Source organism: Sander lucioperca, chromosome 11 (assembly GCF_008315115.2).
Source record: "Sander lucioperca isolate FBNREF2018 chromosome 11, SLUC_FBN_1.2, whole genome shotgun sequence".
Lineage (NCBI taxonomy): Eukaryota > Metazoa > Chordata > Actinopteri > Perciformes > Percidae > Sander > Sander lucioperca.
The window spans coordinates 14,195,270-14,221,312 of NC_050183.1; the positions used below are offsets into that span (position 1 = coordinate 14,195,270).

At 41.9% G+C, this 26,043-nt stretch overlaps 2 protein-coding genes across 10 annotated transcripts in view; both read left to right on the forward strand.

Annotated features, from left to right (window-relative positions):
• The window catches only part of trmt1l (tRNA methyltransferase 1-like), a 23,147-nt gene extending 14,785 nt beyond the window's left edge, over positions 1–8,362 (forward strand). For both annotated transcript variants that reach the window (XM_031306625.2, XM_031306627.2), the window contains exons 11-16: positions 1,358–1,548; positions 2,767–2,833; positions 4,666–4,829; positions 4,928–4,993; positions 6,411–6,537; positions 7,887–8,362. In XM_031306625.2, coding sequence (XP_031162485.2) covers positions 1,358–1,548; positions 2,767–2,833; positions 4,666–4,829; positions 4,928–4,993; positions 6,411–6,537; positions 7,887–8,076 — 805 coding nt within the window. In that variant the 3' untranslated portion in view covers positions 8,077–8,362. The remainder of the gene's footprint in view (positions 1–1,357; positions 1,549–2,766; positions 2,834–4,665; positions 4,830–4,927; positions 4,994–6,410; positions 6,538–7,886) is intronic.
• A 2,122-nt stretch (positions 8,363–10,484) lies between these two features.
• Positions 10,485–26,043, forward strand: part of niban1a (niban apoptosis regulator 1a) — a 44,280-nt gene continuing 28,721 nt past the window's right edge. For all 8 annotated transcript variants that reach the window (XM_031306613.1, XM_031306618.1, XM_031306619.1 and 5 more), the window contains exon 1: positions 10,485–10,782. In XM_031306613.1, the coding sequence (XP_031162473.1) occupies positions 10,524–10,782 (259 nt within the window). In that variant the 5' untranslated portion in view covers positions 10,485–10,523. The remainder of the gene's footprint in view (positions 10,783–26,043) is intronic.

Here is a 26,043-nt window from a genome sequence, read left to right on the forward strand (position 1 = left end):
TTATTCTAATAATAAGATGTTTGTCATGTTTTAACAAGATATTTTGATGTTATAACAAGATATTTTCACGTTATAACAAGATATTTTCACGTTATAACAAGATATTTTCACATTATAACAAGATATTTTCATGTTCTAAAAATATAGATTCACAGTATAACAAGATATTTTCACATTATAACAAGATCATTTCACGTTATAACAAGATATTTTCATGTTATAACAAGATATTTTCACATTATAACAAGATATTTTCATGTTCTAACAATATATTTTCACAGTATAACAAGATATCTTCACAGTATAACAAGATATTTTCACATTATAACAAGATATTTTCATGTTATAACAAGATCATTTCACATTATAACAAGATATTTTCACATTAAAACAAGATATTTTCACAGTATAACAAGATATTTTCACAGTATAACAAGATATTTTCACATTTTAACAAGATATTTTCACATTATAACAAGATATTTTCATGTTATAACAAGATATTTTCACATTATAACAAGATATTTTCACATTATAACAAGATATTTTCACTTTATAACAAGATATTTTCATGTTCTAAAAATATAGATTCACAGTATAACAAGATATTTTCACATTATAACAAGATATTTTTACATTATAACAAGATATTTTCACGTTATAACAAGATATTTTCACGTTATAACAAGATATTTTGATGTTATAACAAGATCATTTCACATTATAACAAGATCATTTCACGTTATAACAAGATATTTTCACATTATAACTATATTTTCACAGTATAACAAGATATTTTCACAGTATAACAAGATATTTTCATGTTATAACAAGATATTTTCACATTATAACAAGATATTTTCACGTTATAACAAGATATTTTGATGTTATAACAAGATCATTTCACATTATAACAAGATCATTTCACGTTATAACAAGATATTTTCACATTAAAATAAGATATTTTCACAGTATAACAAGATATCTTCACATTTTAACAAGTTATTTTCACGTACAATTATCACGTTTTAGCGTGAACAAAGGCCAAATGTGTTAAATAGTATATTGTGATAACAATTTTCTTGTTATAACTTGGTAAGTTTGTAAGTTGTAATAATGATGACAATGTCATAATGTTAAAATATCTTGTTAAAACCTGAAAGTATCTTGTTAAAACGTGAAAAAACATCTTGTTATTACAATAAACTTCACGTAATAACGTGATACTGATACGTTTTTCTACTTCGGGCGTGGCGACGCTACGCCTCCGTACTGTGCTGATGAGAGAACGAGTCTCAGCCCGTAACGTAACGTGGAGTAAATGAAGGAAATGTAATCCTCTCGCTGTCTGTTGCAGGGCGGCGGCTCGCTGTAACAAAGGTATCGAAGTCCTGCTGGCCGTGGCGTTGGAGCATTTCGTCCTGGTGGTGGTGAGAGTTCTCCGAGGTCCCACGCAGGCGGACGAGTCGGCCAAGAAGTTACGGAAACTGCTCCACTGTCAGTGGTGCGAGGAGAGAGTCTTCCTCAGACAGGGAACCATGGTGGACGGTGAGTTCACCGAGAGACAGCTGTCTGGTATAGAACAATTTGTTGCTTTTTTAAAAAGTTTTTGCCGCTTATACCAACTATTTTGTCACTCTTCTCTCTCTCTTTTTTGTCCGTTTTTTGCATGTTTTGTAGCTTCTTTCAACGTTTTTGTTGCCTTTTGTATTTATTTTTTGCTTTTTCAAAGTTTTGTAGCTCTTTGCGATTATTTAGACACTTTTTTTCCAACTGTTTTGTCAGTTTTTTCAAAGTTTTTGTCACTTTAAAAAATACGTTTTAGAGAGTCACTACTCGCTCTGAAGATAATCACCGTCACTCTCTCACTCGCTCTACCACACACACACACACACACACACACACACACACACATTAAAACAAGATATTTTCACATTATAACAAGATACCATACACACACACTCCACACATGCACACACACACACACACACACACACACACACACACACACACACACATGCACACACACACTCACCACACTCCACACTCCACACACTCTCCCCTCACACACACATATCGCTGACTGGTATAGAACAGGGGAGGGACAACATTTTGTGCAAATTTGTTGCTTTTTTTTTTTAAGTTTTGTAGCTCTTTCCGACTATTTTGACACTTTCTTCCAACTTTTTTGTCACTTTGTTTTCAACATTTTTTCTAGACGTGGCGAATGAGGGGAACTTGAACAATAGTTAACTAGCCGAAAGGGAAGAGGTTTTCAACGTGATGGCGGACAGCAGTTTGAGAAAAATCACCAAAACCTGGACCCAGAGTTGCTCTATAGTTCTATAATCTTAATTTACAGACTTGCAGTAAATAATGAGAGAAAACTTGCACTAAACCTTTACACAGGCATTTTATATTCATAGTCAGACCGATATCCTGATGGGTCATTATGGGATTGTCTAGCAACATATTGATTATGGCAGAACTGCTGTGTCGTGATATTATCGTGAGCCGTGTATCGTTTTAAGAGGTACCCTGTAATTCCCAGCCCTACTATAGAAGGCTGGTATCAAGGCAGTAACCACAACATCCCCCCCCAATATTTAAATATGCTCAAAATGCCACACTTCGTACGAGGTGTGCTGGCGTTAACGTAACTGCGTAAGAACTCTCTGCTGCCTCCTCTGGTGTTTTTTTTCTGTAGAGAATGAGTACAGGAAGCTGATATGGAAAATGAAATGTCCTTTCTTGTGTTTCCTCCAGACACGCTGCCCTGTAACTGTCATGGAAGTATGCCTGGAAGGACGGCGGTGCAGCTGGGGCCGTTATGGTAAACCTCTCAGCATCCCCGCACACAGCAGCAGCAGCAGCCACAGACTTAGACTTTTAAAATAACGGACGTAGCGTCTGTGATGTCGTTGGTTTGTGGGCTGTCGTTTTGAAGCCTAGAGTTGCCAATGGTGCTGCGCTAAGCTAAACGCTAAAGAGGGAAAGTTGCAGATTTTCAACCCTTGTGAAGCGAGTCATCCAGAGGAGATGTACCGACTGGTAAACACAGACCTCCTGGTACTGCCGCCATTCATTTGCATGTACGGCGGAACAGAAAATCTGCAAACTTTCCCCTAAGTTACCAGATAACGCTAGCACTGAATTAGACATTTTTATGTGACCGAAATGTCAGCGCCCAAAAACGAGTTGAGGTCTATTTGGAAGTTACAGAGAATGCAGCTTTAAGGAGCTTCAGCTTTGGCTTCACTTTTCAGACCCGAAAGCTTGGTCCGTTATTTTGAGTCTGTGGGCACATACAGACACACCGCACTGAGCTGTATGGAAGGGAACTACATACTGCATCTTCTTTGACATCCTTTTTTTTTGCACCATCTGGTGTATGTAACAAACACAAAATCTTCAAATTAAGATATAAGTTGGACTTGTTTTTTGGCTTCAGCATAGAATGTCAGTAAAGGTCCTCACAGATATAGTACAGTAACAGGTGTGTGTGTGTGTGTGTGTGTGTGTGTGTGTCTGTCTGTCTGTCTGTGTGTGTGTGTGTGTGTTTGTCTGTGTGTGTGTGTGTGTGTGTGTGTGTTTGTCTCTGTGTGTGTGTGTGTGTGTGTGTGTGTGCGCGTGTGTGTGTCTGTGTGTGCGTGTGCGTGTGTGTTTGTGTGTCTCTGTGTGCGTGTCTGTGTCTCTCTGTGTGTGTGTTTGTCTGTGTGTGTGTGTGTGTGTGTGTGTGCGTGTGTTTGTCTCTGTGTGTGCGTGTTTGTCTCTGTGTGTGTGTCTGTGTGTGCGTGTGCTTGTGTGTGTGTGTTTGTGTGTCTCTGTGTGTGTGTCTGTGTCTCTCTGTGTGTGTGTTTGTCTCTGTGTGTGTGTGTGTGTGTGTGTGTGTGTGCATGTGTGTTTGTGTGCGTGTGTGTGTGTGTGTGCATGTGTGTTTGTCTCTGTGTGTGCGTGTGTGAGGGGAGAGTGTGTGGAGTGTGGAGAGTGGGTGTGTGCATGTGTGTGTGTGTGTGTGTGTGTGTGTGTGTGTGGTAGAGCGAGTGAAAATATCTTTGTTCACGCTAAAACGTGATAATTGTACGTGAAACTATCTTGTTATAATGTGAAAATATCTTGTTTTAATGTGTGTGTGTGTGTCTGTGTGTCTATGTGTGTGTGTGTGTGTGTGTTTGTCTGTGTGTGTGTGTGCGTGTGTTTGTCTCTGTGTGTGCGTGTTTGTCTCTGTGTGTGTGTCTGTGTGTGCGTGTGCTTGTGTGTGTGTGTGTGTGTTTGTGTGTCTCTGTGTGTGTGTCTGTGTCTCTCTGTGTGTGTGTTTGTCTCTGTGTGTGTGTGTGTGTGTGTGTGTGCATGTGTGTTTGTCTCTGTGTGTGTGTGTGTCTGTGTGTCTATGTGTGTGCGTGTGTGTGTGCATGTGTGTTGTTCACGCTAAAACGTGATAATTGTACGTGAAAATATCTTGTTATAATGTGAAACTATCTTGTTATAATGTGAAAATATCTGGTTTTAATGTGTGTGTGTGTCTGTGTGTGCGTGTGTGTGTGTGTGTTTGTGTGTGTGTGTGTCTGTGTGTGTGTGTATGTGTGTGTGTGTGTGTGTTTCTGTGTGTGTGTCTGTGTGTGTGTGTCTGTGTGTGTGTGTGTGTGTGTGTGTGTGTTTGTGCAGGTGTGGTCCTCTGTTTAACACGGGCTTCCTGAGGCGGATGCTGTCGGCGGCGGTGAAGCACAGCATGGACGACATCCAGCCGCTGGTCAAAACTCTGATCTGCGAGTCCGACTGCACCACCTTCAAGTCTCTGGTCCACGGGCCGTCCGCTCTCACCAACCAGGGTGAAACCCCCCGCCTCTCATCTGGAACGCACGTCTCACGTTTGTATCACGACCCACTTTGTTTTTTTTACCGAATATATTGTGTTTCCTCTGTGCAGTGGAGTGTGGAGTCGTCATCAAGACGTTACAGAGCGGAGAGGAGTCGGGTCCTGCCGAGCAGTCTGGTGAGTCCGTCGCAAAATCAGCTTCATTGGCCAAAATATGTCAACACAAACAAGGAATATGGCTCTGGTTTTAAGTTGGTTTCACTGTTACGCACGGAACAATTTACAGGAAGACAGGACGAACATAGAGCTACAAACAAGGACAACAAAGTTGAAAAAAGACAGAACTATATCCAACATACAAGTAGGTGGAGAGAAAATAGATGTGTGGATATAAAAAAAATACATAAAAAGTAACAATGGAAAACCTAAAGGTGGCTAATACAACAGTGTGTGAGGATTGATTTTAACGTTCTTTTATTTGTGTTACACACAGAACAACTTACAGGAAGATTTTTCTGTTTTCTTTTTTTATACTGCAAGGAAAGAATTAAAATCCTACAATATATCGTAAACCAATCAGAGTACACAGCGCTATCCGCTATGGACTAAGGCCTCCTGCAAACTGCCTGCGTGGCGTGAGCGTTGCGTTTTCTACGTCTTTACACACCAGAAACGTGTCTGACTGCTAGCCTTGCCTGTACACATGTATGTTTCCCATAAACATAAATATATACTGATCTGATTACAGCAGAGACCACGTCGGCAGTATTGACGGCAAAATAGGCTACAGAATATTTTGTTCTGTATTGACGGGTGCAATATTTGAAAATCGATCATTATTTATTATTATAATTTTTTTTTAAATTACATTTATATCTGGATTTATGTCAAAACCTTGAGACTTTCAAACATCAACATGTCATTTATTAAATGTATTTGTGTCAAAATGACATATAAACATCTTTTTGTATACTATTTTGCCTGGAAACGCTTCCAACACGCTTGCGTGTTGCGTGAAAAATAGGTCCTATTTCTAACATGCGCACGTTTTCGCCGCGGTTCGAGCCGTGCCTGAGACGTGCGTGTCACGCAGGCAGTGTGCAAACTCTAACCTGTTAACATGGGAGCCGAAATAAAAACGGAGACGCCACGCAGCTGACATGCTCACACCACGCAGCCAGTGTGCAGCCAGCCTAAGGTCTGGCTGCAGAATTAACTCTCTGGCTTGTCTGTGTTTCTTTAAACCAATCACAACCGTCTTCGGCGGCGGCTAAGCTCCGGACGCAGCGACGGTGGCCTTGCAAAACAGATGGCAGAAGATGTCAGGCTGATCAGACTGATCATAGAGGAACACGAACAGGGGCTCTACCTCTGGCCTCCAGAGGGCAGTACAGCTCAACTTTGTTGCACTTTCAACAGAGAATTTACACTGAAGATTTACAGATAGTTGACAATTAATCGATTTAATGTTTGCAGCTCTAGTTTGAACCCAGTTTTGACCAAAACAACACAAGTTTGTAAAGATGGAGTCACTGCTGGGTTCCCTCTCAGTTTAGTTTTTCCTGTCCAGATCTAATGTTCCGTCTCTCTCCAGCGAAGAGGAAGTCGGGAGACGAGTCGGGGAATGTAGTGAAGAAGATGAAGTCTGATGCGTCCCTGGATCACCCGCCCTTCTACTACAGCATCCACCGCCACAGCATCAGAGGCATGAACATGCCCAAGTAAGTCACCTCTGACCGCTCTCAGCTGTTCCATAGTCATTTATCACAAAACACCACTTAATGTATCTACTACCAAGGACTGTGTGTGTGTGTCACAGTCTGACGTATCATGATAACACATCAGTGAGCCGCATTGACTATGTTAACATGCACATTATATTCCGGTTTTAGCCCTTATTCTGAAAAAGACAATATTCCGACTAAGCTGTTGACACGGCTAATGAAAGAGAATATTCCTCTTAATATTTTCTGTGCAAAAGGATTTTTTTTTCAAAGTTTGTCAGCTGCAGCGTCCCTCTTTCATTCCTTCAACCACATTCTTGAAAAGGTCGCCATTGCGATGTTTGATATCCAAGTCTTTCATAACATTAAAACGTAGCTGTGTTTCTTCTCCTTCTTCTCTTCTGGGCCGTGCATCTCTACCGCAGCCCTGCAAACTGTCGGCTGGTTTGTGTACAACAACCGTAGCAACGCACCGAGCGGCTGTGGCTAGAAGGGATTCAGTTACGACCGAGGTCACGCAAAATCTAATTAATTAATACTTAATACTTTCATCTGTTCCTCGGGAGTGTTTTAATCCAAACTACGATCCTTTTCCTAAACTTAACAAGTCGTTTTGGTGTCTGAACTTAACGGCCGTCGCCGCATTTTCTCGACTATACGCCCGTAGCTCAGAGATCCATCCTCGCTCCTCGAGGCAGGAATTAGAGCTTTGAGACGGCTTTTAACAAAGGAGGGCCAGGACAACTTCCGGTGCAGGCGAGGAGCGAGATCTCAGAGATATCAAATAAGAGACTTGGGAAGCAGCCAGATCAGTGTTCCGTGCCCTGTAACGCCCTGCTGCACCATGACCTACTACAACTACTATGTTTAGTCATAGATCCATTATATTTATAGTGACTATTATTGCCGCTGTTCATCACACCCCCAACCGGCACCGTCAGACACCGCCTACCAAGAGCCTGGGTCTGTCCCAGGTTTCTCCCTAAAAGGAGTTTTTCCTCGCCACTGTCACACTAAATGCTCTTGGGGGAATTACTGGAATTGTTGGGTCTTTGTAAATTATAGAGTGTGGTCTAGACCTACTCTATCTGGAAAGTGTCTCGAGATAACTCTTGTTATGATTTGATACTATAAATAAAATTGAATTGTTGAGAGACGGCAAACACGTTGTTGGTTTGAGGCTAAATGTGAAATGTATTCACGACAGGAAAAACATAAAGTAACACCAGGCTGAAGCTTTAACATTTTAGAGAAATACTAAAGTGTTTTAACTTTGAATACAGGCACATAACCGCAGAAACAGATGTTTATTTAGTTATTTATTTTTATTTCATTTCTGTGCAAAGGTTGAACAAGTTTCTTCAGTACCTGACGGAGGCCGGCTTCAGGGTGAGTCGGACTCACTTCGACCCGACGGGCGTTCGAACCGACGCCACGCTGGAGCAGTTTAAGTCTATCCTCACCAAGTACAGCGTCCCCACGTACACCAACGCCAACGCCACACAGAGCAGCGTGAGCGCTGAGAAGACCCAGTGAGAGAAACGAGCAGCGGGATACAAAAAAATCAATTCACACAAAATCTATCCGCTCATCTGGTTTCTACTGTTTCCGTTTCCCCTGAACAAAGTTGTGACTGCACTGATGTCTGAAACCAAGCCAGCAGCAGCAGCAGCAGCAGCGCCATGCTTTAACTAGAACAAAGTAGAAACTCTTTAATCAAACCAAAACTGATGAGGATTGCCTTTGCTAAAACTGCACTGCACACCAAACTGATCCTGCAGCACAGATGATGTTTCTCTATTTATTTCAGATTTCTCTTGTTTTTTAAATCCTTAAGTTTTTATTTCTTTACTTGCTGATTTATTGTCTTTTTTTGTTTGCTCATCCTGGCTTCTAAAAACATATTAAAATCGGTCTGCAAAGCCTGAATTTCTCAGTGATGTCCTGTAATTCTTCATCAAGTCTGAGAGACACAAACATGCACCGATGTATTCAGCTTGAAAACTCAACTCTGACGAAGCCATTCCTTCCAGACTCTCCCACTGTTTATTACTTTATTACAATGTTTTCACTCTGTTGTTAGTATTATACACATTACAAACACATGCTCAGTACCTCTACATGCACTAATGGAGAGATGTCAGAGTGAGGGAGCTGCCCGTGGAAAGGTGCCCCGAGCAGTTGGGGGTTCGGTGCCTTGCTCAAGAGCACCTTGGCAGTGCCCAGGAGGTGAACTGGCACCTCTCCAGCTACCAGTCCACCACCATACTTTGGTCCGTATGGGGACTTGAACCGGCAACCCTCTGGTTCCCAACCCAACTCCCAACTCCCAACTCCCTACTGACTGAGCTGCTGCCACCCCTGTACTGGAGTGCAGTAAAACATGCAACATTTTCCTCTGAGATGTTGTGGAGTAAAGAGGCATAGAGTGGAAATATGTAATACTTAAGTACACTTTACTTTTACTTTCCAGCACTGCAAAATAGTGGTGGGGGAAAAAAAATTGATACAGCATAGTACCACGGTATTTTTGATCTTTTATTAGTTAAAAAAGGCATTACATTAAAAAATAAATTGAATTGAATTACCTAGCCACAAAGCCACTTTTGGTTTGCAAGACGGTCCGGACTCTCCGGAGCGATTAAGAAACTTAAGACTATTTAAGCTTAGCACAGATCCTGGAGGTAACCGGCTCCATCTAGCCTAGCTTAGCACAGATCCTGGAGGTAACCGGCTCCATCTAGCCTAGCTTAGCACAGATCCTGGAGGTAACCGGCTCCATCTAGCCTAGCTTAGCACAGATCCTGGAGGTAACCGGCTCCATCTAGCCTAGCTTAGCACAGATCCTGGAGGTAACCGGCTCCATCTAGCCTAGCTTAGCACAGATCCTGGAGGTAACCGGCTCCATCTAGCCTAGCTTAGCACAGATCCTGGAGGTAACCGGCTCCATCTAGCCTAGCTTAGCACAGATCCTGGAGGTAACCGGCTCCATCTAGCCTACTGCTCCCAATAAGTGACAAAATAACACAAACATGTTCCTATTTACATGATGTGATTTGTAGAGTCACAGCGTGTACAAATAACAAGGTCACATGACACACAGCCATCTTCTAACCGTATACATACTGGGAACTATATTCTCAGAAGGCGAAGCACTGCTACTTCTGCTACTTGGGCGGAGTGATTTGCTAGCAGCACCTGAAGCCCTGTGGTGAGGAGCAGAGAGTTGGCCTGGAGTTCACTCAGAGTTGGAGTAATAGAGTCAACAATTACTAGATAGTAAAAGCATAGTGACCTTGTCATTTGTACAGAGGGAGCGCCGGACTCGGACAAAGCCGTGAATCAGAGAATTTAAACGTGTTTTCACCGATTCATCTCTAGAAATGTAACTGTAGCAAACCTCTCACTATCACTAACGCTATCCACATTCATATTTAGACGAAACAAATATCAGATATATTTAGCTGGGGGGGGGGATCATATTTCGGAAGGGGGTGGGAGCGGTCCTGCCCCGTACCCCCCTCTAGCCCCGCCCCTGCATGTAACCAATAAATTATATTGATTGTATAATTGTCCGAGAATATTGAGAATAGGGCTGGGCGATACGGAGAAAATCAAATATCATGATATTTTTGACCCAATACCTCGATATCGATGTTGTAGGGTTGACATTTGATGCTTTCACGAAATATTTTTACAATTAGATTTTTGATATATAATCATCAGTAACACGGATGCAATGACTTGGTGGGTAAAGGCAAATAATAAAAACAGCTAGAACAGTCTGGTAAGTTCATAAAATGACATCACTTTACTGTGATGCAGCCTTTAAAACCAGGAAAAGGCAACACTTGTGTCATATTACCATATTACAATATCCATAATCTAAGACGATATCTAGTCTCATATCACGATATTGATATAATATCGATATATTGCCCAGCTCTAATTGAGATTGAGATGTGATGGGGAAATGGGGTTAGATGGGAAACGCTCTCTTCTATAATTATCAGGGTAAAAAAGTGAGCTGGCTCTTCTGGCTGCACGTCACTGAGCGAGAAGAGGAGGGCGTGTCCCTCCTCTTTTCTCCCTCCTCCCTCCTCCCTCTCTCCGCTGTAGCTCGATGTGACTGTTCGTACCTGAGGACTGAACCCTTCACCTGTGGATCCTCTCCCGGCAGCAGCACCATGGGGAACTCCGCGTCCAGTCTGCTGGATGAAACCAAATCCAACTCCATCAAAGGTAAGACAAAAAAAAACTAAACATTTCTCACACAAACATTCACGTTCTGGGAGCGACGCGGCAGCGGCGACGCACCGCGCACCGCGCTCTCCCCGCGTCTCTTTTTTAACACAAACCGGGGTCGGCTCCGTCTCTATTTCTGCAGGGAACTTCCACTTCAGCTCCGTGTTGGTGGGGACGTTAAATGTCAGATTGTTTGTGATGAGCAGACGTCAGTATATCAGTCCTAGAAGCGCGGGTGTGATGTCCAGCTCCTTCTTCCCTGCGCGGTTTCTGTGACTAAATCGGCGTCTCATCAAATCTTTGTCTTGACTTGAACGTAGCTCTCTCTCCACTCAGCGGAGAGTTTTCTGTGGAAGCAAACGGCTGATTAATTCCACCTGATCATGTTTCCAGAGATGTGCGTGTTTGTGTTAGAACCTGTCCGTCTAGTTTTTTGTATCTTGTATCTGGTGAAGTCTACGTGATATGCAGGTATACACAGTATACCCACTAAGAAAGCTCCAGGATTTCCATATACCCACTTAAAAATGCCCAATGACACGCAACAATATACTTTCCATTATATTTTTGATATATTTTGAATTGTCATCTGTGTTTTTCTTCTTCACATAGTCTAAATAAAGGGATTTCAGCCGTAAATTGGTGCATAAAAGTGTATCAGAATGCAGACAATGAAGTTGTTGACGCTCAAAAGTTCCCTGGGGGAGGACAGCCAGACCCCTCACTATGATATGCCCCCCCCCTATATATATATATATATATATATATAGTACAGTATACCCACTACAATACATTAGACTACACCACTGGTCTTTCCACAGGAATCCTCCTTCCTTCAGGCAGGCTGTCTGACACAAGGGTGTAGGTTTTGTTTTAACATTGGGGGCTTCTGGGTGAGGAGGGGAGGGGGGGGTGTTAGGGTGTCCTCCCCCATAAAACTTTGAGTGTCAAATACTTAATTTCTTGCATTTTGGTGGATTTTCTGCAACAATTTGTGCCTTTTTTTGCATCAATTTCTGACGCAAATGGTTTTTATTTATGCTACAGTAGAGTCTCTGTGTGTGCTTAATGTGTTGTTGATGCATTTTTAATATGTGTCTATGCACTTTCACCTGTGTCTACTGTGCTACGATACTTGTGTTATGTTTTTCTCATGCCATCAACCTGCCAGTAGTCATGATCTGGAATAGTGGTTGTGTCATTATAATTGTGTATGCCTTTATGTCTTTCTTGTTTTACGTGTATTTGTTGTATTGTTGCGTTATCTATTGTTTTTAAGCCATCGACCTGCAAGGGACTGCAGATGATAATTAGCCTGTATGGCTAAATCTGGTACATTTACATGTTGGACTCTGTACTCGTGTTGGTTAATGTGCGTTGTCCCTTTTTAAATAAAGACAATCTAAAGGAAGTTATTCACCTCCTGTATATTGTTCAAAACGTTCTGCATATTCAGAACATCGCACGTGTTTCAGGATGTTTTCTTTAGGAATCTCCGACGTTTAAATCTTTATAAAAGACAAACAAAATCACAAGAAATCAGGCGTCTGGTGTGTGCGCCAGTTTTTGTGTGTGCGCCTGTGTGGGGGTGTGTGTGTGGGTGTGTGTGGGTGTGTGTGGGTGTCGGCCTGTCCCCGCGAAGCTCTGACCTGCAGACAGCAGAGGAGCAGAAGAAAGTAGCTGCACCTTCGCCAAAATGAAGACTGAAAAACAGAACTATTTTGATACAAACATTTACTCGCCATGTGGCAGATAGCCACATAGATATAGATATCATTTATTAATTATATATTATTTAACTTTAATATTTAGTGTAAATAATTGTTAAATGTAGCACAGAGTCTTATCGCACAAACACTGAAGGAATGCTGCAAACATTTGACAGCCAGTACGACTTGCCTGGGAGAACACACGGGTCACAAACGGCAATTCCACAACTGTCCAACAGCGTGAAAGACGACATACTGAAGGAGATCAAAGACATATTGTGGATATTTAAAATGTCTTCCAGTTCCAGTGTTAAATATTCTTTAGAAATACAAGTTTATTGATCTTTGAAAAGGTGTACCTGCATTATTATGCCATTATCATTATATTAGATGGAATGACAATATTATCATTTACCGCAATAATTTCTGGGACAATTTATTGTCCAGCAAAATGTGTTACTGTGACAGGCCTACATGTAGTTTATAAAATCTGATGTTTTATTCTAAATTAAACTAGCCAACAATATAACGGCTACAAGTTCACAGAGACACACACACACACACACACACACACACACACACACACACACAGGCCCTTACAGACAATATAACGGCCTACAAGTCCAGCTGTTAGGATCCTTTACACTTTCTAAAATGGGAGGCTTTTTCTGCATTGAGTACTTTTACTTTTAATACTTTAACTACATTTTCCTGACAATACTTACATTCTTTTACTTAAGTTCCATTTTCAATGCAGGACCATTACTTGTAACAGAGTATTTAACAGTGTGGTATTAGTACTTTTATTGAAGTAATAAAGGATCTGAATACTTCTTCCACTGCTGCAAAGTAGACACAGTTCTTGTTTTCTGTACGTATGTTTTGAGCCTCCTGAATGGTTATTTTTACTTGTTTTTGGGAGTGGGTTGTCTTTCATATGTTGTGAGATAAATCTACAGGTCTTCTTAATATTAGGCTATTACCATAGGCGGACTGGAAGGGCAGATGAACTCTTGGGCTGATTTGGGCCGCTGGAAAAAAAGAAAAAGAATGCGGCAACACTGGCGTATCACACTAGTTTGACAAATAATATGCGAGACTGTACGGCTGCAGCCTGGAGCCTCCCGTCTGCTGCTGTCGGGCTTCTACTTTTCAAAATAAAAGCTTGCGTCTGGTCCGCTATGTCTTCGTAGTTTGGTGTTTTGGGTGTTTAAGTATGTACTAAATATGTAAGCATTTCCGTTCTATTCTAAGATGGTGCCATGGTAGTTTATTTGAAGGCTTTATGAAGTGTGTAGTATTTTACTATGAAAGCCTGTAAGTGCGCCTAATGCTGCAGGTGCCATAATCTCACGTGAGCCTGGTTTTTGCAATTATGAAGCAAATAATGTCCCCATCTGAAATTGGGACGGAACTGCCAGGGACGAATGGTTGTCCCAGTCCGCCCCCTGTCTACGCATATGGTCTGATTTCATGCTGCTGCTGTCAGCTTTCAGGGCTGATCAGGTCACTCCTGCCTTTCCAGTCCCGCAGGGGAAAAGAAAAGTGAGATGGGAGAGAGAGAGAGAGTGGGTGCAGAGACCTGTTTCCCCCCCTTTGTCTTCTGTCTCCTCTGCCTTTCTGGGTGTGTCTCTGGGTGCGTGTGCAGAGAGGACAAACGGTGCTTCTGCTGTTTTTCTTTGTGTGAGAATGACACAGAGTACAACAACAGTCAGGTGTTAAGAGAGCTGAGTTAGAAATGTTTGAGCAGAAAGTTTCTTTTAAAGAAGTTGATGATGTTGCTGCTTTATCTGTGATGTTGGCCATACCTAAGCTGAATCGGGAGGATGTTTGCTGACCAAATAACGATTATCTTCATTGTGGATTAGTTGTTTGGTCTCTAAAATGTCAGAAAATGGTGAAAAATGTGGATCAGTGTTTCCGAAAAGCCCAACCTGATGTCCTCAAGGGTCTTGTTTTGTCAACAACTCAAAGATATTCAGTTTACTGTCACAGAGGAGAGAAGACACTAAAACATATTCACATTTAACAAGCTGACATCAGAGAAGTTTGACTTTACGTGCGGTCAGGAAAGTGAATGCAGGAGAAGCAGCTCTGGCTGTCTGTAAAATTTGGCTACCTAAAACCATAAGAAGTGTATTTGCAAAAACAACATCTAAAAGAAAACACACAGCAGTGTGTAACGCTGACTGAAGACAGCTGGGACCACCTCATATTTAATCGGCACTTAGAAAGGAAGCATAAAATCTTAATTTGTTTTCTGTGGGTGTTTTTTATGGTCATGTGGATCTTTCAGATCAATGGGTCAAACGACAAAGGACTTTCACCCAGGAGACCAGGGATCGTGTCCCGCGTGTCACGTTTCCTAAACCCAACCGTCCCGTTCTTCTTTACCTAAACCCAACGTCCCGTTCTTCTTTACCTAAACCCAACGTCCCGTTCTTCTTTACCTAAACCCAACCGTCCCGTTCTTCTTTACCTAAACCCAACGTCCCGTTCTTCTTTACCTAAACCCAACGTCCTGTTCTTCTTTACCTAAACCCAACGTCCTGTTCTTCTTTTACTAAACCCAACGTCCTGTTCTTCTTTACCTAAACCCAACCGTCCTGTTCTTCTTTACCTAAACCCAACCGTCCTGTTCTTCTTTACCTAAACCCAACGTCCTGTTCTTCTTTTACTAAACCCAACGTCCTGTTCTTCTTTACCTAAACCCAACGTCCTGTTCTTCTTTTACTAAACCCAACGTCCTGTTCTTCTTTTACCAAACCCAACGTCCTGTTCTTCTTTTACCTAAACCCAACCGTCCCGTTCTTCTTTACCTAAACCCAACTGTCCTGTTCTTCTTTTACTAAACCCAACGTCCTGTTCTTCTTTACCTAAACCCAACGTCCTGTTCTTCTTTACCTAAACCCAACGTCCTGTTCTTCTTTTACTAAACCCAACGTCCTGTTCTTCTTTACCTAAACCCAACGTCCTGTTCTTCTTTTACTAAACCCAACCTGTCCGCTGTATACGGCATAGACATACACGTGGATAGTTCAAAATGCGTACAGAAAGTGGCGTGTATGTTTATGCGAAGTCATGATGTCGTTGCGAATCGCAATAAATGAAAAGCGCAATACAAATCAAATGGGCACCCACGTATCGGAAAATAATCGAATCGGGACTAAAGCATGTCGTCTCGGCCCTAATGATGACTGTGATCAGAGAGTTCCAGCTCTTCCTTCATGAGTCTGACATGATGATGAGACTAGCAGCCAGGTGTGCGGGGTCGAGGCCATTCTGGCTTCTCGGGTCACTTTCACAACAGACGGGGTCAATGCTCGGGACAAACCATGCTGTTGTCAACTAACAAACTAAAGGTGAAAAGTTCGAGGAAGCTGAGAAAAGGTGAAACAACAATGACAACAAAGACACACAATGATTTTAAAATGCAGAATAATCTGGTGTCCTTTAGATATTATTGTACTGAAGATCGACCGTGAAAACAGCTCCGTTAGAGCGGCGACTAGCGATTATTTTCATTGTCATACTCCTCTCCCTCTCTATCATAAAGGGTGCATAACTGCACCATGGAAGAAGAATTATTTCTGTACAGGGCTGCAACTACAGATTCTTTTTATTGTCGATTAATCTGTGGATTATTTTCTGGATGAATGGATGAGTTTTTTGGTCTCTAAAATGTCAGAAAATGGTGAAATATGTGGATCAGTGTTTCCCAAAGTCCCAAGATGACGTCCTCAAATGTCTTATTTTGTCCACAACTCAAAGATATTCAGTTTACTGTCACAGAGGAGAGAAGACACTAAAACATATTCACATTTAACAAGCTGACATCAGAGAAGTTTGACTTTACGTGCGGTCAGGAAAGTGAATGCAGGAGAAGCAGCTCTGGCTGTCTGTAAAATTTGGCTACCTAAAACCATAAGAAGTGTATTTGCAAAAACAACATCTAAAAGAAAACACACAGCAGTGTGTAACGCTGACTGAAGACAGCTGGGACCACCTCATATTTAATCGGCACTTAGAAAGGAAGCATAAAATCTTAATTTGTTTTCTGTGGGTGTTTTTTATGGTCATGTGGATCTTTCAGATCAATGGGTCAAACGACAAAGGACTTTCACCCAGGAGACCAGGGATCGTGTCCCGCGTGTCACGTTTCCTAAACCCAACCGTCCCGTTCTTCTTTACCTAAACGGTGAAATATGTGGATCAGTGTTTCCCAAAGTCCCAAGATGACGTCCTCAAATGTCTTATTTTGTCCACAACTCAAAGATATTCAGTTTACTGTCACAGGAGGAGAGAAGAAACTAGAACAATATTCACATTTAACAAGCTGACATCAGAGAATTTTAACTTGTTTTTTCCTAGGAGGAGGGAGAAGGATGGAGGGTGTAGGGTGGTCAGAAAATGGGAACAAAAATGTCGGATGTGCACAAGTAGACGGGGGTAAAAAGAAAGAAATACTGAGTAAATCTCCGACCCTGCTCCTGGTTTCGATAGTCGACATCGAAAGCTCAATTCGATCGATTTTTGTTCAACTAGTCTGATATTTTATAAACCAAGACATTCAGTGATTTAGCAAGAAAATAATCAGATTAATCGATAATAAAAATCATTATTTGCAGCATTTATGACAATCATGAATGTCACAATAGAGCTTAATTTAGGCTCATTTCCAGTGTTCAGCAACCTTTTATAAAATGGAAAAAAAAGTTCAATGTCGGAGCAAAGAAATGTTGCAAATTAAAAACCAAATCATAAAAGAACTAGTTTTTAAAAACGCAGACCAGGTAGGAGGTGGTCTGCAGGGAGGACTTTAATGAACACCCTCCATTTGAATAAAAGAGGCGCTATGCAGTTTTGGCCATTTCTTCTCTGTTTTCTCTCTTTCTGCTGGCAGGTTTCTCTATAGAGCTCCCCCTACAGCTTCAGAATAGATATTTGGCAGCTCCTATGTTTACTTGTGTCTGACTCCTTTCTCGGTCAGTCTGCCGTTTCCTCTTTCTCTGTTCCTCCGACAGTGCTTTCCTAGCTTTCTGCTTCTTTTTAGCCGGCTCAGTCATGACAATAGTGTGAAAAACTCCATCGTTACCTTGTTAGCCGGTTCCTGAATGGCCGTATGTGTGCAGTGCCGTGAAGCAATTCGTTACATCGTGAGACCTGATATCACGCCATACTTCCTGACGCTGAGGCCGGCGGCTCGCCGGCCGAAAATTGCAAGGGTGGTTTTTCAGCTCACAGGCGCTAGGGGGGAGCGAGACGACCACCATTCAACTCGAAAAAAGTCATATAACAATTCCAATGACTCCGAAGCTGTTCAGTTAGGGTAAATTAAGCTAAAAAAACGACATAGTTCCCCTTTTAATAGGAACATTTTACATTTATTTAGTCATTTTTCAAACCACAAACTGATTCATCAGGTTTCTTTCATACGTCTGTCTGTGTATGTTTTGGATGGATTTTTCCTGCACTTTCCTTCAGTCATCAGACTGGAAAACGTGGTCGCTGTTGTGGAAAAACTGTCTTCTTCTGAACTCTCTTTAGCAAGAAACACGGTCCGTCTCTGATTTTACTTTCTGCATTAACCCTCGTGTTGTCTTCCTGTCGACCATGCACATTTTGTTTTTCTGGGTCAGAATTTAAAATGAAAACTTTATGGTCGTCTTTTTCGACACTTTTGTCTCTTTTCCCGACGTTTTTGTTGATTTTTTTCAATGTTCTTTTTTTGAAATTTTTTTTAAAATCCTATAAAATTGAATTAAACACCCAAATTCAATGAAAGTAGTGAACTGATCCTTTATTTTATTGGGAAGAGCATTGTGTGGAACCATCCACGTTATTTTTTTTTGACAATTTGGTTGAAGAAAACCCCAAAAATGGGTCAAATTTGACCCGAGGACAACAGAAGGGTTAATGTGGGGAGAGAAAGAGGCAGATCCAGAATGTGATTCGAATTAAATCTGCAGCTCTTACTTTTAAACGCATGATAATGAGGTTGTGGAGGCAATATTTCACTAATTGCTCCAACATGTCGGGCTTCAGGGATTCTCAGGGGATTTTTTTTCCACACTAAAATCTAACGGCCGCAGCAACAGTTTGTGAGACGAAGTTCGGTTTTCAGTCTTCGAACATGTGGATCCCGTAAAGAAGTACATGAAAGCCCTGGTATAGATGGTGTACTGTACAGTGATGATGTTTCTGAGCATCTTTAACATCTGGCTGAGTGGTGATGCATGTTTATCCTGCACATATTTCACCAAAGAGCCCAAATGGAGAAGCTCGACAGGGTTCAACATCTGCTCTGCTGCAGAGTTTCTGCATTACTCAACAGTTTGAACTGTTTCCTCTTAGACCTCCTTTGGCTCCTCTCATCATGGCCGCTCCCAGAGGTTGTTTTTCATGCAGCATATGACTCCTATTTCGGTTTCTAATGACGGCACCCTCTAGTGGTCGTAGTAGTTCTGACGGGAGCAAAGCAGAAAGTAAAGGTGAGGAAGTATAGGAGCGCCAAATATATAAATAATATAATATATAAAAATATCCTTGTGAGGCAGGTTGGGGGGGTAGATGGGTCAACCAAACACAGGACTTTCACCCAGGAGAACGGGGTTCATGTCCCGTTTGAAAAGAAAAGGAAACAGTTTTTTTTTAACTTACGTTCAGCGTCACGTGTGTAACCTTCAGGAAGTGAGGTAACCCAAAGATTTGAACCCAAACCAACATCTTTTTCTTAACTTAACTACGTAGTTTTTGTGCATAAATATTACCCAAACTGTGACCGTTTCACAAAACGAACAAAGTTTTTAAAACTGCGACCGTTACGTTCTCTGGTTTAGATATGAGGACGTATTTCTTGTCACCGCTAGGAGCGCTAGTTTATGAAACGCTCCTGTAGGTCGTATTTAGGGTTGGGTACTGGAAACCGGTTCCACTATGGAACCGGTAGGAATCGGACCGGATTACAACGCAAATTTCGGTTCCTCATTTCGGTTCCACTTGATGTGTCGACTGAAATATTTTCCCTCTGTCGCTCCGAAACGGATGTAAAAATATCACACTTTCTCTGTAGTCTACCGTTAGCTAGCTACCGTAAATGTAGGCTACTTTTAAAATGCCATGTTTTCCCTCTGGATTCACCAAAACGGACGTAAAAGCTTATTAACCATTCACTGCACGTGATCGCTAGTAAACATATTACATCTTGGATGTCATTTTTCAGTTTTTCAAGAATCTGTTTAGGAATCTGAATGGTTTTAAAAGTACCGGTTCGGCATCGGAATCGTAAAAATCTAAACGACCCAACCCTAGTCGTATCAGAGGGGAGAAACAAAAGACCGATATCGTCGAATGGTTTGGAGGACTGGTTGGCAGGGACGGACGGGGTACTGAGGACCAGTCATAAACTGGTACTGGTTCCTGACTGGTCTGAACCGGAGCTGCTCCTGCACCAGTCGGTGCTGCTACCTTCATTCATTTCTTTAACATTCATATTCCGTTTGCTTACTGTTCAATAAACATCTTCCTTGCGTGCAGCCGTCCGCTAATGGTTAGCGTGCCGCTACTTTGTGGTTGTGTTTACATTCTATGGATTATACAGCAGGCGGGTTATAAGAGTGCACCGACTACATTAAAGTGAATAAAAACTAGGGCTGTTGGGGCGCCTGGGTAGCTCACCTGGTAGAGCGTGCGCCCCATGTACAGAGGCTTGGTCCTCGCTGCAGCGGCCGCTGGTTCGACTCCGACCTGCGACCCTTTGCTGCATGTCATTCCCCCTCTCTCTCCCCTTTCATGTCTTCAGCTGTCCTATAAATAAAGGCCTAAAATGGCCAAAAAATAATCTTTAAAAAAAAAAAAAAAACTAGGGCTGCACAATATAACGTTTTTTTTTTTTAATCGTCATCGCAATATCAACTGGCACATAATGCATATCGCGATAGACACTACGAGATTGTTTGTGTCAGTTGAAAGAAAATATCAGTAGAAAACTGCACTTTAAACGGTCCGTTTGTAACGGCTATTCTTTTTGAGAGGTGTCTGTCATTGTCAATTCAATGTTCAATTTGTTTAATAAAAGAATGTTAGAAATGATTATTTCTTTTAAATTCAACAAGCAATTTGTTGTATTTAAAAGAATACTGAAAGCAACAGAAAGGCAGAACTGAGTTCACACTAATATCTGTTAATTTATCACAAGTAATATCGTTATCGTGATATTCAACATTATCGCGTATTAGGGCTGAACGATTAATTGCATTTGCGATAATATCGCGATATGTTAAAACGCGATTTCCTAATCGCAAAGGCTGCGATTTGGTCACATGACTCGCGAGAGCAAATCAGTCTGCACTCCGCAGAGAAATCATCAACTTAGCACGCTAACGCTACGCCGTACCTTGAGCTGATTTCTGTCATTCAAACAACTCTGAGTCGTAGTTTAAAACTTTTACAGCCATTTTAATAAAATGAAGGGTTTTATTCTGGTTCGAGTCCATATGTGCAGTTAATGGATACAGGCACGCAGAACTCAAGGCTCGGTTGGCAACTAGCTCTGATTAGCGGTTAGCTCCGGTTAGCTCTGGTTAGCTCCGGTTAGCGGTTAGCTCCGTTATAAAGATATGAGTGGAGGAGCTGCCACTGAGAGGGGTAACAACCAGACTCTGATAAATGACGTTCGGGGAGCTTTCACAGCAGCGTGGCCGCGGTGTTTCAACAGTTTTATTAGTACAGTTAATCCCACGGCAAGAACACCAGCAACATGCTAACGCAACGATAGCCTCTCTGAACAAGTGCACACGGCAGCACGCAACTTCACGAGGGGGAGGGGCTGGAGGCAGATCCTCTCTGTGCACTGTAAAAAAAAATACACTGTTGTGTGTGTGTGTATATACTATATTTTTACTTTTTTAACTGTGTAGTGTGTAATTGTGTGTTGTTCATACTATAAAATGATTTATTGTTTGTCTTTGTTGAATAATACAGAAGACAAAGAGCTTAAAAAAATAATCGAATCGAAATCGCAATATTTGGGAAAAAAATCGCAATTAGATTATTTTCAAAAATCGTTCAGCCCTATCGCGTATCCCATATTTTCCTCATATCGTGCAGCCCTAATAAAAACCATAGACGGTTACAATAATGGACGTAGCAGCTGTGACGTCACCCATTGGTTTGTGAACTACTGTTTTTTTTTTTTTTAAGATTATTTTTTGGCCATTTTCGGCCTTTATTTTTGACAGGACAGCTGAAGAAATGAACGGGGAGAGAGAGAGGGGGGAATGACATGCAGCAAAGGGCCGCAGGTTGGAGTCGGCCCTCTGCGTAGAGGATTAACCCTCTATATATGGGCGCCCGCTCTACCAACTGAGCCATCCGGGCGCCCTGAACTGCAGTTTTTAAGCCTTGAGTTTGGCGACTCTGGCGTCACTATCTTGTTTTTAGTTTTTTTTAAACCGAACGTGATGTTTTTTGACAGAGATGTCGGATCTTTGCAGGATGACGCGGCCAAACTAATGTTGTAATCAGGTCTGCCTTTCTGCTGCTTTCAGTATTCTGCCTAAACAACAACAAAGAGCTTGTTGAAAAAAAAAAAACTGAGAAGAAGTTATTGAAAATTGAATATTTAACTGAACAAAAAAGGTTAAAAATGCATTTTTTTTCTCTTTCAACTAACAAAAGAAATCCCGTTGTGTCTTTCGCAAAGTAACAGATCTTTGCATTGTATTTATTGCCCAAGTTGATATGGTGTTGACGATTATTGTGCAGCCCCACTGGTGTTTTGGGTCCTTTACTGGAATACAACTGTTACTGTGTTTGCAAGTCTCCCAAATGGCTCAAAAGGAAAAACCCTTCACTCAGTGCAGGATTACATCATCCGTTCAGACAGAAACTACGCCATCATTATGTGTGTTTGGGGCTGCAGTTCTGTGCGCTGTGTCACTCCAGCTGCCATTACACAACCCCTCAGATATTCTGTGAGAGACTGTGAGAAACCTTTCCTCCTTTTGAATCTGCTCGTCACAAAGAGAGGAAGCTGCTGCTGCTGCTTTCTGCTGGAAACCCACCTGTTGTTTCACTCCAACACAACGCTAATACATCTGCTATCAAAGCAACTTTTCACCATGAAACCAGCGATGAGTAGCAAAGAAAGTATCTGTGTGAAGTTCTTGTGTGCAGCATCTCCAGCCTGGCAGTCAGATTGGATTTTATGTTTTTTATACATTTCTGTTTATGCAGATTAAACAAACCAGATACAACATGCTAATATATGACCTTTAGAGGTTTAGAGGCTTAATTGGATTCATTTTTTAACTTTAGAGCAGAGCCAGGATGCCAAATTACGAATCCTACTATGGCTACACCAAGACCCACCCCAATAGCAGCTCGATTGGTTGGGGTTAGGATAGCCGATTGGTTGGGGTTAGGCATTGACCGTGAGTGTTTAAGGTTAGCATAGCCGATTGGTCATGGGATAGGACCTGTACAAATCGTGTTACGTTACCGTGCGCAAGCATGGACGCCTGGCCAATAGTAGTAATTGAAGGGTGGGTCTTGGCCATAGTAGGATTCGTAAAATCGCAGCCAGGATAGCTGTTTCCCCCCTGCTTCTAGTCTTTATGCTAAGCTAACCACATCCTGACTCCAGCTGTGTACTGAACACACTGACCGGTTTGAGATCAGTTTAGGGTTAAACAATTGGATGAATCGGCTGAGTACAACGCCGGGGGGGAATTGTGTTTTTGGGGCGATTTTTTTTGAGGCGACATGTCATTTTTATTTAGCTAGTTAATGTTACGTTCTACGTCTGAAAGTATGCGTGAGAGACAACTTCAATTTTCAATGCACTCTCATGAAAGGGTTCCCATGATATCGTACGAAAACCTATGCACAACAATTCGTATGATATCCTACGAAATTACATCCACTGACAAAAGGTGACCATCATGTGGCGACAACAGTTAAAGGTGCAGAGATTGTTGATTTTTGAACTCAACTGCCAAACAAGTATCACGGAAGGCTTGTATCATGTGGACACGCCGACAGTGTTGTTGTCATTACTTAGAATTCCTCATGGGGGCGACAAAAACTACGCACTATAGCTAGCCCCCTAAAGTAGTACTGCCGGGACATGAACACCTGTTTCCTGGGTGAAAGTCTTGTGTTTTCTCCTAAACTTCTTCAGGACATGAACACCTGTTTCCTGGGTGAAAGTCTTGTGTTTTCTCCTAAACTTCTTCAGGACATAAACACCTGTTTCCTGTGTGAAAGTTTTGTGTTTTCTCCTTAACTTCTTCAGGACATGAACACCTGTTTCCTGGGTGAAAGTCTTGTGTTTTCTCCTTAACTTCTTCAGGACATGAACACCTGTTTCCTGGGTGAAAGTCTTGTGTTTTCTCCTAAACTTCTCCTGGACATGAACACCTGTTTCCTGGGTGAAAGTCTTGTGTTTTCTCCTAAACTTCTTCAGGACATGAACACCTGTTTCCTGGGTGAAAGTCTTGTGTTTTCTCCTTAACTTCTTCAGGACATGAACACCTGTTTCCTGGGTGAAAGTCTTGTGTTTTCTCCTTAACTTCTTCAGGACATGAACACCTGTTTCCTGGGTGAAAGTCTTGTGTTTTCTCCTAAACTTCTCCTGGACATGAACACCTGTTTCCTGGGTGAAAGTCTTGTGTTTTCTCCTAAACTTCTTCAGGACATGAACACCTGTTTCCTGGGTGAAAGTCTTGTGTTTTCTCCTTAACTTCTTCAGGACATGAACACCTGTTTCCTGGGTGAAAGTCTTGTGTTTTCTCCTTAACTTCTCCCGGGACATGATCTCCTCTCCCCGGCTTGAAAGCCCTGTGTTTTAGGAGCCTAACATCCCCCCAGACCTCCTCCCTACGAAGATTTTCACGCTCTTATACAGCAGTCGTCAGTGTGCTGCTGACAGTAATAAATACGTGGAATACATACCAATTAGAGTGCGTTACTTTTCAGACCTATATGTACGAATGGTTCATGAGAACAGCCTGTAATTTTGTGCTTCAAGCTCAGTTCAGATGGAGGTTCTTCAGACTTACAGCTGAATATTCACGTCTGCATGCAGCTTTGTTTGAGTGCAAACACGAGGAAATGAGGCAGAAAAAACAAAAACTGAGACCTTGACATTCTTACTCCTCATCCAGGTATGATGGTATGTGAGCGTCAAACAGGCTCTGCAGCTCGTTAAATGCTCTGGCGTGGAGAGGAGACGCCCATCTGAAGCAGCTTCTCGATTAATCAGGGTGTGAGAGAGAGTCTGTAGCCGAGAGACTGTCAGCGAAACCTGTCGGCTCGGTGACAAATGTTTATCGAAGTGACCTTTTCCGAGTGCAGCTCTCTGTCTTTATCGACTGCTCCCCCGTCTGATTTGTGTCTCTTGTGTGATCTCAGTGCAAACAAGACGCGCAGAGCAAAGCATCCATTAGTCTGAGAGAAGAATCTCTGTCCATCTGTGGGAAAAAGCTTAAGGCTGATTTATGCTTCTGCGTCGAATCGACGGCGTACCCCCGCAGACCCCTCTGCGTCGCCGTGGACCCCTCTCTGAGCCCTCCGCCGTAGCTCGACGTGCACCTCCAAAATTTGTAACTTTGCATCGAGGCGACGCAGACCGCAAGGACTGTGATTGGTCAACTTGTCCTGTAGCAGCGTACTGTGGGGAGTAGCAACATGCTAGTTCACTGACATCAGCTTTGCAAATAAACTCAGACATATTTTGGTTCCAATGATGGGGTGATCCCTTTGTAAAGTGTCTATATGTCAGTAACGTTTTGAAATTAGCACTTCGCCAGCAAGCAGTACTTTGTGGGCAGTTGTGTGTTTAAGTTAGCTTGCTAACATAACATAAACTAGCTGGCAGACACCTCACAAATAACCTCAGACTTATTATCTGGTTACAGTAACTAGGTCAGTGGATTTTACTGTCTATTTCTCTCTATTTCTATACCTTTTACAAAATCTAAGAAGCATAAAACAGCCTTTAGTCTGAGAGAAGAATCTCGGACCATCTGTGGAAAAAAACCTTCTTTAACAACAGCTTTAACATCAGTTAAAGGTCCACAGATTTGGAATACCTTTCCATCTGATGTTAAAACATTAACTGGTCACAAAGTTTGTAATACTAAGATATAACTATGGCTCAAACAGAGGCAAATTTGCAAACACAAAGTCACGTTTGATTCAGCACAGTATGATATACGCTCCTCTTTTGTTTATTCTAAGTTGTTATTTTAGTAAATGTCTTTACTTCTTATCCTTAGTTACATAAGTCTGCCTGTCTGTGTTTGTTTAACTGGTTTTTATGTATTTCTGTGACTGTTTGCTTTTATTATCAGCTTTTTACCATCTAGGTTGCTGCTGGCTTTATGCATTTATGGCGCTTAGCCACTGCAGCTCTACTCGGCTCGACCTCGGTGCCCCGTCCTCCGTTTTCCATTGGTTTTCCATCCATCGTCATAGCGACGCCGCAGGAAACGTTTTTATATTCTTCAAGCAAGGAGCTTTATTGTAAATTTACAGTAACTAAAAA